Genomic DNA, 18,490 nt, shown 5'->3' on the forward strand with positions numbered 1-18,490 from the left:
ATGATGATTGGAAAAGTAAATGTCAGACCACATACTTCACAAGAAATCTATTTCCTCACAATAATGGACAACAATTCATAATAGCTTATACCTAGAATACTACCTCCGTGTCCTCTGCCAACCGAGCAGTGTTTTTGACAGCCTTTATTTATTTATTTTTTACCACATTGGATCTTAGGGGGGCTTTAGTCCCTGAACCTAGAGTTTTTTGTTTTGCCTCAAAATAATGGGCTTAACACTTATTCAACAATAATTAAAAAAACATTTCACTTAACATATATTGAAAGTAATTAAAAGTTATACATAATAACCTCAAGTGTTTTTTCTATTCCATTTACCATGACCTCTTGGATCAGGTGTTGAAAACAGTTGATTTAATAACATTCAATTAAACGAAAAGTCTTTTGTCTCAATATTAGATTAATTTTATAATGATTAATTGTTAAATAATAACCTCCTATTTTTTCCCACCAAATTATCTGAATGAAAATGATTTGTGTTTGTGAATGAAGTGACCACAGTCACTGTGCTGGGCTGGGGTGCGCGCATCTCGAGCTCGCGCGCTGTTTTTAGTTTGCTGGGGCTGGTCTCGTGCACGGGCTCGTGCACAGTCTCCAGGCAGCTGTGAGAAACCCCGTAGCAGGAACTGGCTAAGCAGCCTTTAGCATCCAAGATGGCGGGAGCAGACAGCGACGACTCTCTTTACCCTATTGCCGTACTAATTGACGAATTAAGGAATGAAGATGTTCAGGTAAACAAAATACGTAGTTTAACAACAATATCTAGTTTGAGAAATAGACGCGAACGCGTAGGCTTGGATTGACAGCAGTAAACAGTTAACGTTAGCTACCAGCAACCGGTAATATGGGCCTGTCCTAGTTTAGCCAAGCGGTTAGCAACGAGAAGATAATTCAGCGATCAAGACATTACAGGAATATATATCAATTTCAAAGACAGATAAAGCCACCAGCAAGCCATTTAGTACACCTACATGTATTATAGGGTGTGTGTAAAATGATTTCGTTTCGAGTGTAAATGACGCAGAGAAGTTTGTGTGTTTGCTAACACGGCTAGTTATGTGATTTAACTGGTATGTCATTGACTCGCCCACTTAATCAGAGAATCACAACATTTCATTACAAGACATTTTAAAACACTTAAGTATAAATGTTGAGTAGTTTGCACTATAACTACACATTGATATAGTTTGTCATTTCAGTGAAAAGCGAATCAAGCAACCGTAAGCGATAAGAAGATAATTCAGCGACACTTCAGATTTATTAGTTAACTTAATTCTTATTTACAGCATTTAATATCTGTTCCATATATGTTTACAAATGTAAAACACACCAGTTACTGATTATTAGCAACTGTCACCAAAAGGTGAGCTCATTTTCCTCTTATTATTAATATTCAGGACTTATAATTAGAGGACTCAAATAAATGTTTTAGTTTTTTCGGTCTCAATGGATAGGTTAAGATGTCATTATTCCTTTAGTCTGCCATCTGTCAAGCCATCATTTAGAGTTCATAAGTTGTAAACAATAACCTAGTAGTCTGTTTGGTCCCTTAGCAAGTCAGATGTTTAAATACCAAGACTCTGTTCTTTACTTACTTTTTTGCCTTTTTTCATGTAGTTACGATTGAACAGCATTAAGAAACTGTCCACCATCGCCTTAGCTCTAGGCGTTGAAAGAACACGCACTGAACTTCTGCCTTTCCTCACAGGTAAGGAACTGCTATTTTTTCCAATCTATGATTGCAACAGATTTATTTTAGTTGTAGTAAACTCTTCTCATGCATATCTTTTTGTGATTGATCAGATACCATCTATGATGAGGATGAAGTTCTGCTTGCTCTTGCTGAACAACTGGGGAACTTCACCATGCTGGTTGGAGGCCCTGAATATGTGCACTGTCTCCTTGTAAGTTATTTGACTTAATTTCATGCTGAAATAGACTAAATGAGAGAATTCTCAATTGTTTGCTTGTACTTGCTGACTTGTGTATTGTTTTTTGTAGCCCCCTTTGGAGAGTTTGGCTACGGTTGAAGAAACAGTGGTGCGAGACAAGGCAGTGGAGTCGCTGCGGAAGATCTCCCATGAACACTCTCCAGTGGACCTGGAAGTGCACTTTGAGCCACTGGTGAAGCGTTTGGCCAGCGGAGACTGGTTCACATCGCGTACCTCTGCCTGCGGACTTTTCAGTGTCTGCTACCCACGAGTTTCCAGTACAGTCAAAGCTGAGATTCGCCAGTAAGTTTTTTTTTTCTATTATGCTGCATTTTCATTTTGGAAACGTTGATGCATTTAATACAGGGTTGTTCACACTTATTTTACACTCAGTTTAAAAAAAAAAATCACTATGAATTCAAAATTATGTCTTTTTTTATGGAATATATTGCAATGTCTATATAAATTACTCTTTGGCTTATCTGTGCACATCATTTTTTTGTAGATTCTTGTGCCTTTGTAATTCTGCCAAATACATAAATTATGTTTTAAAGATGAATGTAATACAATAATTTGACTAAAATCAGCATAAATTAAGTCAATGAAAGAAATGGCTTTTAAATAATAATAGGAAGCTCAATAAATAAGCTTTCTATTGATGTATAGTTTGTTAGGATAGGACAATATTTGGCCGAGATACATCTATTTGAAAATCTGGAATCTAAGGGTGCAAAAAATCAAAATACTGAGAAAATCACCTTTAAAGTTGTCCAAAGTAAGTTCTTAACAATGCATATTACTAATCAAAAATTACATTTTGATAGGTTTACAGTAGGAATTTTACAAATAATCTTAATGTAACATGATCTTTACTTAATTTCCTAATGATTTTTGACATAAAAGAAAAATCAGTAATTTTGACCCATACAATGTATTTTTGGCTATTGCTACAAATATACCCCAGCGACTTAAGACTGGTTTTGTGGTTCGTGACCCTGGATCACAAAACCAGTCTTAAGTAGCATGGGTATATTTGTAGCAATAGCCAACAATAAAGATGTCCATTGTATGGGTCAAAATTATCGATTTTTCTTTTATGCCAAAACTCATTAGGATATTAAGTAAAGATCATGTTCTATGGAGATATTTTGTACATTTCATACCATAAATGTATGAAAACTTAATTTATTGATTAGTAATATGCATTGCTAAGAACTTTATTTGGACAACTTTAAAGACGATTTTCTCAATATTAGATTTTTTTTTGCATGCTCAAATTCCCTTATGACTGGTTTTGTGATCCAGGGTCAAATATGGTGCTAGAATCTATTTAAAAAAACTTATTTAGGGCCATTAAGATTTTTTTATTGGTAATTCCCACATAAGTGATTCTCATTGGTGTCTCATTACTGTTAATTCTTGCAAGTACATAAATGTATTACAGTAAAAAGATTAATGTAATTAAATCTGAAGTATTGATGTTTGATTATTTTCCTTTTTCACAATGGAAAAAAAGGTTCTAAAACAAGCATAATTTAGATTTTGGGGTAAAACATGATCCGGACATGTTTTTAACACATTTTGTAATATTCACACCAGTGTATATGCATATTAAATGCATTCCCACTTTGCACATCCCTTCTTTCTTTTGCTGTGGCATATTTTTTGTATTAACAGTTTCAGCAGCTGTAGGGTTCCAGCTGGTTTATATCTTACTGAGTTTAATACGGAATCTATAGCACATTGTGACGTCAGACACATTTTTGTCCTGGTGTGAATAGGTCCATAGAAACGTATTGCTTAAATGTATTGTTTATTGTGGTAATTATTCACTCTGGGTGTGAGTAGCCTTTTAGACTGAGCGTAATTAGTTACAGCTTGTTAAAATCACCGTAGTGGAAAGGAAAATCAATACCTCATCGTCCTTATTTTCTGTTTCATTGGAAACATGTTAACACATGTATCATCTCTCCTCAGGCACTTCCGTACCCTGTGTTCTGATGATACTCCCATGGTGCGGCGTGCAGCCGCCTCCAAGCTGGGTGAATTTGCCAAAGTGTTAGAGCTGGAGTATGTCAAGAGTGACATCATTTCTCTCTTCACTGCATTGGCATCTGACGAACAGGTCTGGTTTCAGTAATACTCACTAAAATATACACACTCTAATTCCGTCATTACTCAAACCACAGCTAAATTCTCCGAGCACATGTTGCATGACAAGACCATTGGAGGCTTGAAAGGTTTTCATTGTGTTTATGTAACACGGTGCTGGAGCAGAATTGTATGTTAAATATCAAAGTGTTTTCTTCTGACATCTGAATGCAAACATTTACATCACTGTAGGACTCTGTTCGTCTCCTGGCTGTGGAGGCTGGCGTCAGTATTGCCACTCTGTTGCCTCAAGAGGATCTGGAAGCTCTGGTTATGCCCACTCTGCGCCAGGCAGCAGAGGACAAGTCCTGGAGGGTTCGCTACATGGTTGCAGACAAATTCTCTGATGTAAGCCAAAAGCAAATCATGTGTGATGTTAATTATACGTAATTGAATTTTATTGAAAAATCCTAGTGTTCATCACAGAATTCCATTACTGTTCAAGTTAGGGCTTGGTAGGATTTTGAAAAGTATCAAAGACTGCATTTGTTTAAAAACAGTAATATTGTTGAATATTTCAATTGAAAATAACTGCTTTCCATTTTAACATTTTATAAAATGGAATTTATTCTTGTGGCAAAACTGAATTTTCAGCAGCCATTACTCCAGTCTTCAGTATCACATAATTTGGTGCTTTTTATCACAGCTGAAAATGGTTGTCCTTTTTAATATCTTCGTTATAACAAACCAGTCTTGAACTACACTGCAGTCTATTGAAGCGACTGGCTGCTACTTTGTGTGTGCCACACAACGGACCAGGGTCAGAAATTTGTAAGGGCAATTTTTATAATCACCTTATAATAAAAAAACATATATATACATTTATCCAATTACTTTAATATTTGAAACTGTTGTCAATTACCATATACCGGTACTCTAAAATTGTATCTAAATGAAAAAACGAGCTCATAGGGTTGCAATATTATGACAAAAATCATTATTGTATATTATTGCTTTTTTTGCTGTAATTATTATTAATATCAATATAGAAAACAATATAAACTGTAATATAAACTACATTTAGCGAATCTGAATGTAATTCTGCGAATTGACACTTTCATTTTCACATTTCATTTTAATCGCAACAGCCGTAATATGTTGTTTAATTGTGCAGGGAGAATTTTTGCGTCTTTGTCTTGAATTTATGGGGCTTTTTTGTTCATTTTAGTGGCATATTTGCCACAAGCCCTCATTAATTTCCTCCCCCAACACACTGCGATCAGCAAATTCTTGTTGTAGTTCGTTACATCAGACAAACTATTGTGAGCTTAAGTGAGTCCAGTATAAGCTAAGTAACCACCTTGTCTGACTGATAAAAACCACTAAATCGTTTGAGGTTCATAAATGAATGTTGTTTCAGTATTGACAGAGCTCTACCAGTAAATGGCGATCCAGCAATCACTGCTTTATGATGTGTATTTGTGTACCCTGTAACTTTTTTTTTTATATTGCTAATGTTATATAAGCTACCTGGAAACCTCTTCTCTGTTATGTATCCCTGCTAAGGTTCAGCAGCTGGATCACAGTTTCAGGATGACACCTCATAAAAGTTCACTGGTCTCTATAATCCTGCTCTGATGCACACTGCTCATTGTTGTGCAACATGACCTAAATGCAGTTTCTTTCCATAATAATATGATAATATTTGTCGTGTCATCGGATGATTGTGGATTATCCTGATCCACTCTTAATGTCAGATATGGGAAAGGAAATGTTGAATGCTGCGATATAAATACCTAGAAATATCCTGGTTTAAAGAGCAATGACCACAGGCGTTTTGACCTGCTTTAGAAATGAGAATTATGCACCACATCTAATGCGCAGTGCTAGAATAGACTTGATTGTATCCTAGCATGCACCGGAAGTGTCTTTGTCCTTGAGTCTGCAGGAAATGTTGAAGTGCTACTGTGAAATGGAAATGTGAAGTGACATGCTTGTCTCTGTGAATTTATAGCTGCAGAAAGCTGTGGGTCCAGAAATCACAAAGAATGACCTAGTGCCAGCCTTCCAGAACCTTTTGAAAGACTGCGAGGCTGAGGTTCGTGCTGCTGCTGCAAACAAAGTAAAAGGTGAGAAAAAGCACCAAATCTGCTAAATCACTCCTTTTACTTTGAGTAATAGATATTTTCAGTAAAATAAGTTGCAAATGCAACTTGGGTGTCTATAAATCAAAATTGCATTGAGAGAAATAAAGATGCATAAGCATTTGTCATGTTTTATTACATTTAAAAGTGTAAAATGTTGGTAAATAAGTGACATTTAGTACAAAACTGAAAAATATAAGTATAAAACAAATTATAGTAGGGCCCTATGGAATCAGTTTTATTTTTTCTCAAATTCCTTTTTTCTGTTTGAATTTTCTTGGAGTGTTTTTTTTTTTTTTTTCTCTTTTTTTCCATTTTGATGGTTAAATGAAAACAAATAAGCTGTGGCAAATTTCAGAAAAAAGTATGTGTGTGTGCATATATGTGTATATATGTATGTATATATGTATATGTGTGTGTGTGTGTATTTATACAACAGTTCTTTCTGGTTCTCAAATCTGATTGGTTGAGAACCGTGAGATATTCTACTGGTATCGCTACAGGAACGCCCTTTCACAATTTTGTATCACTCCGCGTGTTCTAGCCGGGACCGTTTTTTTCCGAGTGTCATGGCGAACGTCCAAATCCCGTATCATTTTATAAATAATACTCTTTGTGTGTCACGGAATGTAGTTTTAAGAGGTTTTCAGGCGAGAATGTACTTGTTTGTAGTTCAAATATGCAGTTTGTTAATAAAGATAACGTCTGTTTGAAAATTTGCTTCGTCGTTTTCGGACGTGCGAGACCCATAACGTCAGGGGGCGTTCTGCACTCATCAATCCGCTCGAGCGCTCTCACCACGGCCAGATCTTCAGGATCTGGCTCTGATGTCTCTGTAGTGGTTACACATGACATGTAATTCATTATGGGTAAATCTAACGGGCAGTCTTTGATCTCATGAATTTATTATTTGTTCCAGATAAGAAGATAGTTCATGTAGCATGTTTATGTAAATTCAATGCTGAATGCTGCCTTTACTCTTGACTGAATTGCCCAGCAACTTTTTGATGCCTGTTTTTGTTGTTTATTAAATATTATTACTCAATAGATAAAAATGTATATAAACTATATTTTAAATGTATTTAATAATAGTACTTAGTATTGAGTAACGTGCTTACATTCGTGATGGTGAATTTAGTTAACGTTACATTGATCCGCCTTTAGATGGCGACAAGAGACCGTGTTATTAGTGAGCAGTTAATAGTGACTTTGGGACTTTTAAACTGAAGTTAAGCGGAAGTTATTTTTAGCTTCAAGTTTGCCACAGCGAATAAATGCACTGAGCAGCAAAATCACCCTTAATAGATGAACAGATATTAACGCTTTCTTCAGTAAACATTCAAACTAATGTCATACACGGCCGTAGCCAGCTATGAGGTCACAGAGGTCTGGACCTCGGTCATTTATGTTCAAAAATAAAATGTCAAGCTCTCTGAATGATTATTTAGCCGTTTAAACCACCTCATATCACATGAGTGTTTGCAATTCATGTTGCTGCAAGAAGCTAGTGCAGTGAACGGGGCTTGAGAGCGCGGGTGCAGCCTCCGTTTGTTGCCAGATCCACCTATTATACGTGTTTTTTACTCGTTTTTCCAATTTAGTGTGACACTTTGGGACGTTTATAAAGTGGAAAGTTGAACGTTAGTGATATATTAATCTTATTTACAAAACACAAGCTTTGAACATATTTCGGATATCTTTTTCTTTCTTTTTGTAATTGCTTGTTTTTCGATGCAATATCTGGCAACATTCTACATTCATAAAAAAAGCTTATAGACAATCTGTAACTTAATTGCTGACAGGAAGATACCACAATCGGTAAAACAAACGCAGTGATCATCGTTAATATCTGAAAGAAATGTATAACACTATCAAAAACAATAGCATAATACAAATCTGTTTGTTACAGAATGAAATAGCCTACTATGCCAAATAACGTTAACGTTACTGGCCAGCAGGAAGACGTCTCATGCTCTTTAGTTAACCTTAAGTCATCAAAAAACATTAATCAAAGCAGTGTTTCTCAACTGGTGGGTCACAAAAACGTTTTGAGTGGGTCGCGGAGTGTGCAGTCAAAGAAACAACAAACGTAATTCTGTTTTTTCTGACGCTACACTATTATTTTGAAAGACGTGCGTGAAAGCGGTTGACTCTCAGTAGCTGAGAAAAACGCGTTTTCCTCATTCAGTATCTACGGTCAAATCAGATGTTGTCAAGTTTTATGTCAGTGTCATTATTCTAACGTTATTTTTATAACTTGTTATAAAATAAAAATTCCCTTACCTAAAAAAAACGAACTTTCCATGTAAAACATTATACTGAATAAAAAATCTTTCATAATCATCTACATGTCTGTCTATTTTGAAGTTTAGGCTATATGTAGTGCATTTGTGGGTGTTGTTATTATAGCACAATTCTTAACACCTTACTTCGGACCTCACTAATTTTCAAACCCTGGTTACGGCCTTGATGTCATATCATCGTGAATATGAATAATGAATGCTTCATCAGATGCAGGTACGTTAATGACTCGCTCAGTCCATCTCTCTGCGATAATACTCAAACATGATACAGTGAGATTTTGATGCAGTAATACAATAGGCTTTCAATGAAGCAACTCAACATTCCTTCGTTACTAGTTCTAAAGTGACGTTTTGGAACTAGTAACGAAGAAGCTTATGCTCAGCTGATCAACCGTCAAACTTTGATTTGAATTCATGGCGGAAGGAATAGTTCGCACAAAAGAGGTTTTTTAAAGACACCCCGTTGTTATTTTTTTTATGCATTTACACACTCGTGCTGTCGAACTGTTGTATAAACGCAATATCACGAGTAGACTTGAGATATGGCTGTATATCGGCACTCTGTGATTACCTACGGCACTCGGCCTGTGGCGAATCACAACCGTGCTGATATACAGCCATATCTCAAGTCTACTCGTGTGATATTGCTCATATATATATATTGAATTTGATAAAATTTGCCTGTTTTCTTTATTCTTTTCTTTCAGTGTCAATATATTGAAATATTTATATTGTGATGGCCCTAGTTGATTTTTTTTGTTGTTGTTTTCAGAATTCTGTGAAAATTTGCCGGAAGACAGTAGAGAGACTATCATCATGACACACATTCTCCCCTGCGTTAAGGTAAAATGCTTTTTTACTCAGCACTTGTCAGCATCTCTGCAGTCTGTCACATTTCAGACTGATTACTTGTGGATCATTGTTCCAGTGCTCATCACATTTAATTGGTGCACAGTTCCAATCCTGGATCACTTACTGGCAGATAACTCTCGAGTCAGCATCTGTTCTTTAAGTGTCTAAGACTTAAACAAGATCAGATTAACAGTGTGTCATTGTGTCTGTGGTCTGACCTACTGGCTGTAGCAACACTACAACACTTTTGTGCTCTGTGTCACTTAGTGCATATCAATCAGTGTTTTCTCCTATATTGTGAAAAACATCTGGTTCTGGTGAAAATGCCTCTTCCTTTGCTTCTACTTCAAACGCTTTTGGCCAGGTTATCTTAGTAGCTAATAAATATATATTTTTGAGTGTGTTCATTAGTTTGGACATGTCCACCAAAATACATGCTATGGCCCACAGCATAGATACAAATAATTGCAAGATTCATGGCATCACAGCACATTTTATTACAAACCTTTTGTGTAGCTGAAGTACATTTGAAACTTCCTTAACAGAAGACGGAGCTTTGACGTGTTTAATACCAGTATAAACATTCAACATGGTCAATTATGCGTAGACTGCTTTGTTCCGCTTTCTTGTAGACTTGGATATTTTATTGCTTTACGTAAGATCTTCCCTCTGCAGTATGAATGTGTACTGATACCAGGCATTTGTTTTGATTTCATAATCGTGGCTGAACATTTTATAATGGTTTATGGTACAGTACAGTACCATTCAAAAGTTAGGGGTCGATAAAAGTTTGTGTTTTTGAAGAGTCCCTTATGCTCACTAAGACTGCATTTATTTGATCAAAAATACAGTAAAGCAGTAGTATTGTAAAATATTTGTACAATTCAAAGTAATTTTAGTTTTAATGTATTAGATGTTTTTGCATTAATGTATAAGAAATATTTATGTATAATTACGTTAAACAGTGATTAATTTCACAATGCTTAATGTTATTGTGGAAACCATTTTCTTTGATGGCAACATAATAAATTGATTTTGTGACTTTGGATTATTTTAATACATCAGTACAAAATAATTGTGTCCCTAAACTTTTTAACGGTAGTGTACACTACCAGTCAAAAGTTGTTGAACAGTAAGATTTTTATTATTTAATAAAGTATATTCTGTTCAACAAACTGCATTTATTTGATCCAAAGTATAGCACAAAAATGCAATTGATTCCTGGGATTTCAAAGCTGAATTTTTAGCATTATTACTCCCTTCACATGATCCTTCAGAAATCATTCTAATATTCTGATTTGCTGCTCAAAAAACGTTTATTATTACTATGATGTTGAAAACGGCTTAGATTTTTTTATTTTTTTTATTTTGTGGTGAATAAAAAAAATAGAATCCGAAATAGAAATGTAGAGAAGTGTAACATTATACATGTTTTTTTCATCACTTTTGATAAATTGTAAGCATCCTTGCTAAATAAAAGTATTACTTTCTATACCCCCCCCCCCCGCTCAATATTTAGGTATTTTAAATATTAATAATAATAAAAATAAATGTTTCTATAACAGCAAATCAGCATATTAGAATGATTTCTGAGGATCATGTGACACTAAAGACTGGAGTAAGATTAAGAATCTTACTGTTCAAAAACTTTTGACTGATAGTGTATGTACTCTAGCTTGTATTTAATATAGTAGTTTTTGTTGGAGCAGTGCATATTTTTGCACAATACAGTACAAAAGTTCTTTGTAAAGTTCTTCATTGATTTTCTTTTTCCTTTTATTTGAAATCAGATGGACAAACCAAGTGCAAGATTCTTAACATCTGAGCAAAAAAAGCTTGACATTATGTAACACTTGAGTTATAAACAAACTTAAAACAGTAAATCGGTACTAAAATACTGTCCTGCCCACTGATAGCCAAAATATATCTACCATTGTTAAATTTAAATTTGCCATTGTATCCGTACTGGTTAGGATCAGTAGCAAAATACAAAAACTCCAGTATATATGGATACAAGTAAGAATTTTTTTTTTTTTTTTTTTTTAAAGATTATTTTGAGGGTTGTGTTGAAGAATTGATAGTCATTGGCATTTTGTTTTTTGCTCCTCTGTCAATAGGAACTTGTCTCAGACACTAATCAGCATGTGAAGTCTGCACTGGCGTCAGTCATTATGGGCCTCTCCACCATCTTAGGCAAAGACAACACCATTGAGCACCTGCTTCCCCTTTTCCTGGCCCAGCTCAAAGATGAGGTAAGCCTGCTGCGCGTGCGTGTGTGTGTGTGTGTGTGTGTGTGTGTGTGTGTGTGTGTGTGTGTGTGTGAGAGGGAGACAGCACAGGTCTGGCTGAGGTAATTTGCGTCATGTTCCAGTCACAGATGATACTTCTGTGCAACTGCTTACTTTGATCCTGTTGAGGTGAGGCATTGCTAATGCTAGCCTTTTAGTGGAAAGCAGAAAGCATTGAAGTGAGAGATGAATGGACGAGTGAGGCACACTATCTCACGTCTCATCTCTTTATTTGCTGGAGCTTTTTGTTGCTTGTTGCTGTCTGTATTGCGATCGCTCCTCTTTAAGCTGCTTGGGAGAAGTCTTTGAACATCTGTCAGTCACACAGACTGCACGAAATAAATAGAACAAAGCCAGCTCCTGGACTGCAGTGTGCATTGATCCATGTTTTAAGTCAGGAAGATGTTTCCTATTCTGTGTCAGTTCTTGTACTGTTGTTCTGCAAAAAGAAAAAAAACCTCTCATGTAGTTGTCAGCCTGTAAATTTAGAAAACTTGACGCTTTGCAATGATTTAATGGTTAACATTCTTGCTGACTGTATGTAGAGATGAATATACAGTGCAACGTGCTGTTTTAATTGCACACAAATTGCTTGATTAAGACAGTTTAATGAATCATTTAGTGAATCATTTTGAGCCGATTACAGAGAAAAGTAAAAAGTTATATGTAATTTTATTTGTTGGGAATTTTACTGGGAAAAATTAATCAGTGCTAGTATTTTCGTATTTTATTTTTAATTTTACTTTAAATTTTATATGCTTTTAGTATTTAAATTTTTCATTCAATTTTTTTTTCTTTAGCTTAAATTTTTATGTTTAACTTTATTAATTTTATCAGGGTTCGTACAAGGTGCTTAAAGTGCTTGAAGTACTTGAATTTGACTTTTTAAAATGTAAGGCCTGGAAAACGCTTGAAAATGGCAATATTCCTTAAAAGGTACTTGAGAAATGATTGAGTTGAAATAGGTTTATTTAAAAAATTAAACACTTATGTTTTCACGTAATATTCACACAATTACAGATTGCAAACCAGTTGATTCAGATCTGAATTTTGGATTTTTTTTTTAACAGTAGAAAATATCAAACAATAAGTGAAATGTAGTGTAAAGTAGCGTTTAAAGTCCTAGAATTTTATTTTACAGTATCTCTACGAACCCTGTTTTATTTAGTTGCCAAGTTTTTTTTTTTTTTCCGATATTTTTCATTTCAATTACCAATTTTCCTTTTTTAATAGTTATAGTTGCTAATAACAGCACTCAGTTGTATTGGTTATTTTTTTTAACATGTTGTCCTGCAGTGTTACAATTTGTCATGTTCTTCCTGTAGTGTCCAGAGGTTCGCCTCAACATCATCTCCAACTTGGACTGCGTGAACGAGGTGATTGGAATCCGCCAGCTTTCTCAGTCTTTGCTTCCGGCGATTGTTGAGCTCGCTGAGGATGCCAAATGGCGAGTGCGACTGGCAATCATTGAATACATGCCCCTTCTGGCTGGACAGCTGGTGAGTCCCAACCGTCAATGTCCTAGAATGCTTTATCCTGAAATAGAGTTCGGAATGTTCCGGTGGTCAGTTCCTATACTTCAGTCTCTCTTAACACTTGAAGCATTTAACTAATTATCCTGTTAGCTTATTGCTGCCAAGTCGCCTTGGGTCGTGTAAGCTAATCTAACTGATATGATGTACCCTTTTTTCCCCCTCTTTCTCGTGCTTGCAGGGTGTAGAGTTCTTTGATGAGAAACTCAATTCTCTATGTATGGCGTGGCTCGTTGATCATGGTAGGTTACTTCTCAGGAACATTCATAATAACTCTTGTGCATAATTTGTCCTACACAGTGTTGAATGTAATTCTGTGTGGAATTCTGGTTACTTGTGGTGTAAAAATTAAAACAGCAGTTATGTCAGTAGACTAACGCTTGGTTCTCTGTGATCTTCAGTGTATGCCATCAGAGAGGCAGCCACCTGTAACCTGATGAAGCTAGTGGAGAAGTTTGGAGCAGAGTGGGCACAGAACACCATTGTGCCCAAAGTGCTGGGCATGGCTAATGACCCAAACTACCTGCACAGGATGACTACCCTCTTCTGCATTAATGTGAGTCAGAGCTTATTGGCTTTAACAAACATCTGAGTCACAGAGGAATGTATGGGGTTGGTGCTGATGCACTAGGTGGAAAAGCGCAGTTTGACGTACATTTTGACATTAAAATATATTAGAATCTTTCTCATACTCTTTGTAGAATGGTGCATCATCCATAAAACAATATTTGACTGCTGTAAGTTGTTACAGTATTTGATTTTCATTACATGATTAAAGGAGTCAAAACAATTTACAATAATAAAACTCTAGATGGCTCCAAGCTGATGGGTCGTTAATGTAAACCAATGATATTCACAGAGTTAAACTACTTGGCACAAGCTGATTAGCTCATGTTGCATACGCGACCAATAAGCTTGCTGCTCTACATTTTAAATGGCTGGTTAGCATTCACTAGAGCATTTCGCAGCACACTTTCAGAGTTCCTCTGAAACCCTCCACTTCCCCAGCTCCACCTGTTTAGATCTGCTTTAGGTTATTATATATGCTACTTGTACAGCAGCAGTATGTCTTAGATGCTCACAGAATTATGTCGGCATCTGTATTGGCAGTAGCAAGTTCCTGTACTTGTTTGCAGCAGCAACACCAGTAGTTTTCAACAACAGCAGCAATTTAGTAGCGTACCAGATCTATTCCGTCAAGACCAAATACATTAACATTGCCATATCTATAACCATGTGAAAAACTTCAGAGAGTTGTCATGATAGAAATATTGTTAGATTGTCGTCTATAAAAATTTTATGAGAACAATGTTGAATTAATCTTGAACTCCTGCAGTACCACTGATGTGTGTAACTGTCTTTTTTAGGCTCTGTCTGAGGTGTGTGGACAGGAGATTACCACCAAACACATGCTCCCTGTAGTGTTCAAGATGTCCAACGACCAGGTAGCCAATGTACGCTTCAATGTGGCCAAGTCTCTTCAGAAGATTGGACCTGTGCTGGACAGCAAGTATGTGTTCAGCCACATTAATGAATTGATTTTGTCAAAAATACTCACATTTTTCTAAATTAAAAATTTCTGATTTACATACTGCCATTTCATCCTAGATGCTCATGTCTTTTTGTCTTCAGTCACAAAGAAAGTAAGGTTTTTAAAGAACAATCCAGGATTTTTCTCCATATAGTAGACTTCAATAGGGATCAGCAGGTTGAAGGTCCAAATTGCAGTTTTAAGGCAGCTTCAAAGGGCTGTACATGATTCCAGCCGAGGAATAAGGATCTTATCTAGTAAAACAATTGGTATTTTTTCTTTAAAAAAAAATACAAATATATATGGATGTAAACATATCAAAATCTCACCATACGATACTATCTCTATGAAGTCCATGATACGATATTTATTGTGATATTTAAAACAAAAAAAGGACAAATGAAGTGAATTTTTTTATTTTTTTATTTTGTACCTTTAAAGCTAAATTTTATCTATTTAATGCATTTTGAGTTCATAATTAAGAGCTCACGCCCATGTTCTTAAATAAGAAAAAGTGAATTAACTGAACTTTAAAGGAGACTCAGCCCTCTTTTTATTGGTGGTGTACTGTCTCAGTCTAAATTACATTCACACTGGTGTTTTACAAAGCCAAACAAATTAGAACATAATAATAAAAGCAGTTTTATATTATTGTTATTCCTATGACAGTAATAGCCATATATTGTAAAACAGTTGCACTGTAAAATAAATTTAAATGAATATTTCATAGGTATTTCTTTTGCTTTGTAGTAGAGAACTTGCAATACTACTTCCCTCATTTCTACACTTGAAAATGATATTTTGAATTTGGACTGCAGTAACATGACCCATTTAAACCGCTAGCTGACAGCAATTCATATTGCACTTCTAAGCTTTCATTTTGACGGAAAGAGCAGTAGAGTTTTTATTTTATTTTGAAGGAAAACTCCAGCTTCAGTGAAAACAGGCTTACAAAAATGCATCTTGCTACAAATCTAGTGAAATGCTGTAATCATCTACCACAAAAATAAAGCATAACTGGTGTCCGTTGTGTTCCCAAACTTGTGCTAAACTCACAGCACATGCAATAAACGAGTTCACTGCATTTACTGGGAACTGAGCCGTTCTGAGACACAGAAAACAGAACACGAGCTGAACTGAAGTGCGCGCTTCGCTTTGAAATGCACTGCAAAAACAGACCTGATGAAGGGATTAAGCCATATTGTGCTTTCGGTTTTGTTTGTTTGACAGATGCTGTGTCAAAGCTTAATGGTCCAAAACTTGAAAGACCTTTTATGTTAGAATAAGAAGTTTGAATAATTTTTAAAAACTACACTCTTTGCCTGGTAGACCTATCGTTTCATATCGCCATGAGATCGCGACATTGAGACAGTTTTGCTATCGCGATACCACAATATTGTTAATATCATTACATCCCTACAAATTTCTATACTTTTTAACCACAAATGCTCATCTTGCGCTAGCTGTGCTATGCACATCTTTATGCATTACTTAATCACGTTGAAAAGATCACACGTGATTAGGTCTCCTTTCTTATTTTCTCCAACTTCAAAATCATCCGACATCATTGTTTCACCTTTTTTTTTATGAAGGCCATTTGACTTTGCTTTGTAAACATTGGGTCGGTACTTCTGCCTATTTCATGTGTGACCTTTCCAACATGATCAGGTAATGCATTGTGAGTATTTGTGGTTAAAAAGTATATCATTTTTAGTGTTATAAGAAAATGTCCTATCATTTTGCTAAAAAAAGATGCTTTTTCCATTGGCCACCATTAAAGTAAACTTTATGGAGCAAATCCTGGAATGTTTTCCTCAAAAACCTTAATTTCTTTTTGAGTGAAGACAAAGACATGAACATCTTGGATGACATGGGGATTCTTTTTATTCTGGAAGTGAACTTTAATGTGACTTGCATTAGCATCATGTCTAACTTTTAGTTTTTTGATTACAGCTGTCTGCAGACAGAGGTGAAACCAGTGTTGGAGAAGCTGGCATCAGATCAAGACATGGATGTGAAATATTTCGCCCAAGAGGCCATCAGTGGTGAGTTCCGCAACTGCTGCACTCGAGTGTTGTGCAACTGTTGACGCAAACCAAAAAGATACTATCATTCTTAAATACAACCTGTATCAGTGCGAACTGATGACTCACCATTATGTAACACTCGAGTTAAAAAACAACAGACTTAAATCTGTTTGGTTGATTAATATTAACAAAACCAACAGACAGTTTTGACATTTCTTTTTGCTCTCTTCCCAAAGTTCTTTCCCTGGCCTAAAGTACCTACTCGCTGAACGTAAGACCCATCTCTCAAGTTGACCTCCATTGTATTTATTGACATCCAGGATCGTCTGCTGGACTGTTTATGGAGAAACAGTGTGCTCTGTTCCCTCTCAGTGAGAAATGTTTTAGGGATACTTGGCTTCTCTCAGTGTTTTGTTCAACTGTTCACCAAACAAACCATCTTGCTCTTCATTCTCTGTATCTTCACTTGCTAACCCTCAGCCTGGGGTCAAACACTTAGATGGCGTTTTACTATCCACGTAACAATGTAACAAAGCATCATAGATTTAGAAACGTATAGATGTATTGAAGCATCAGTTGTCCAGATTTAACTTTCTGGACTGAATCACTTGCTCTTAGTGCTGATTTTAAGAGTTGACCCATGCATGCGCACAGCATGACAAAGGGGCGAATCACTACTGCACCTAAATCATTTGATTACTGTTCCTGTGCCCTGTCCTACACTGATTGTTGTTGAACCGAGACCCCATGAAGCACTAGCTGCACGTCCGTCTTTTAGCGATGGGCTCTGATACTGTTCCCATATTCTCAAAGTGCTCATCTTCTTAAAGGGACCATGACAAATTTCCATCTGCTTCCTGCAACTGTTATAACAGAGGATGGGCATTCCTAAACGGCCCTTTTTAACTGCAGAAGGCAAGCTTCTCCATTCTGTGCCATTGACCGTGTTGCACATTTTCTCTTTTTGTTTTGTTTTTTGAAAAGACCTTTAACTTGTGTCCTTTATATGATGCGTCTGCATGCCTCTTGCACACAGGTTCCATAGACTGTCAGTATATTGAGACGCTCATTAATCACAGGGCATCTTAAACTCCCTCCCGTAACACATTGCTTTTGCCTGTGATGTTGACTGTCCGATTCTTCTTCAGCTTCAGAGTGCAGTCAGTATAGTAGTATCTTCTATGTTATGAGTGTCATTAGAATGTGCTTCGGTTTTTATATGAATATGGTCACATTGCCCTTGATAGAAGGGAACTCAATAAAGAACGTTATATAACCCCATTTCGCTCTGTGTGGACCTTCTGTAATCTGTCAGGTCATATACAGTAAAACGCAATATAGCATGAGGATGTGTCTAAGCTGGGAGTGGATTGCAGCAGAGCTGTTTATTGAAGGAGGCATATCATGAGAAATCAAATTTCCTTCATCTTTGGAAATGAGTTTTTCCAGTTTTCATAGAAGACTGAACTCTCAGAACTTCAAACTTCTCTCCTGGCCTGAAAAAAGTAAAATAAACTACAAAAACCGCTGAATTTCTAAAAAGTGACTTGTGTAATTTATTAAAGCAGTTACCAGCAACTTTCCATGTCCAGTCACAGTGAGGTAATGGCAGGAAAGATCAAATAATGCAGGAATTCCATAAGTTTACACACATAATTTTTTTTTTTTTTAACAAGGATGCATTATGTGACACTGCAGACAAGCGATGTTGCTGAAAGTTCAGCTTTGCCATCACAGGGTTAAATTCCATTTCAAAATATCTTTAAATGGA

General features: G+C 36.0%; 2 protein-coding genes across 2 annotated transcripts in view; one reads left to right on the forward strand and one right to left on the reverse strand.

Moving 5' to 3' along the window:
• LOC141334419 (serine/threonine-protein kinase SIK2-like) overlaps positions 1–18,490 on the reverse strand; it is a 36,973-nt gene that overhangs the window by 2,226 nt on the left and 16,257 nt on the right. The gene's annotated exons all lie outside the window — the stretch shown is intronic.
• On the forward strand, positions 625–18,000 carry LOC141334476 (serine/threonine-protein phosphatase 2A 65 kDa regulatory subunit A beta isoform-like). Its single transcript, XM_073839564.1, has 15 exons — positions 625–751; positions 1,638–1,728; positions 1,824–1,924; positions 2,022–2,254; positions 3,929–4,076; positions 4,295–4,450; positions 6,057–6,171; positions 9,262–9,332; positions 11,459–11,593; positions 12,955–13,128; positions 13,343–13,403; positions 13,563–13,717; positions 14,529–14,671; positions 16,646–16,737; positions 16,956–18,000. The coding sequence occupies exons 1-15, from the start codon at positions 674–676 to the stop codon at positions 16,970–16,972; spliced, it is 1,770 nt and encodes a 589-aa protein (XP_073695665.1). The 5' UTR covers positions 625–673; the 3' UTR covers positions 16,973–18,000.

This window comes from Garra rufa, chromosome 5 (assembly GCF_049309525.1).
Source record: "Garra rufa chromosome 5, GarRuf1.0, whole genome shotgun sequence".
In the NCBI taxonomy this organism is placed as follows: Eukaryota; Metazoa; Chordata; class Actinopteri; order Cypriniformes; family Cyprinidae; genus Garra; species Garra rufa.

Coding starts and splice junctions, on each gene's coding strand:
- LOC141334476 (XM_073839564.1), top strand. CDS start 674: ATGGCGGGAGCAGACAGCGACGACTCTCTTTACCCTATTGCCGTACTA. Junction 4,077..4,294: donor CATTGGCATCTGACGAACAG/GTCTGGTTTCAG, acceptor ACATCACTGTAG/GACTCTGTTCGTCTCCTGGC. Junction 11,594..12,954: donor TGGCCCAGCTCAAAGATGAG/GTAAGCCTGCTG, acceptor TTCTTCCTGTAG/TGTCCAGAGGTTCGCCTCAA.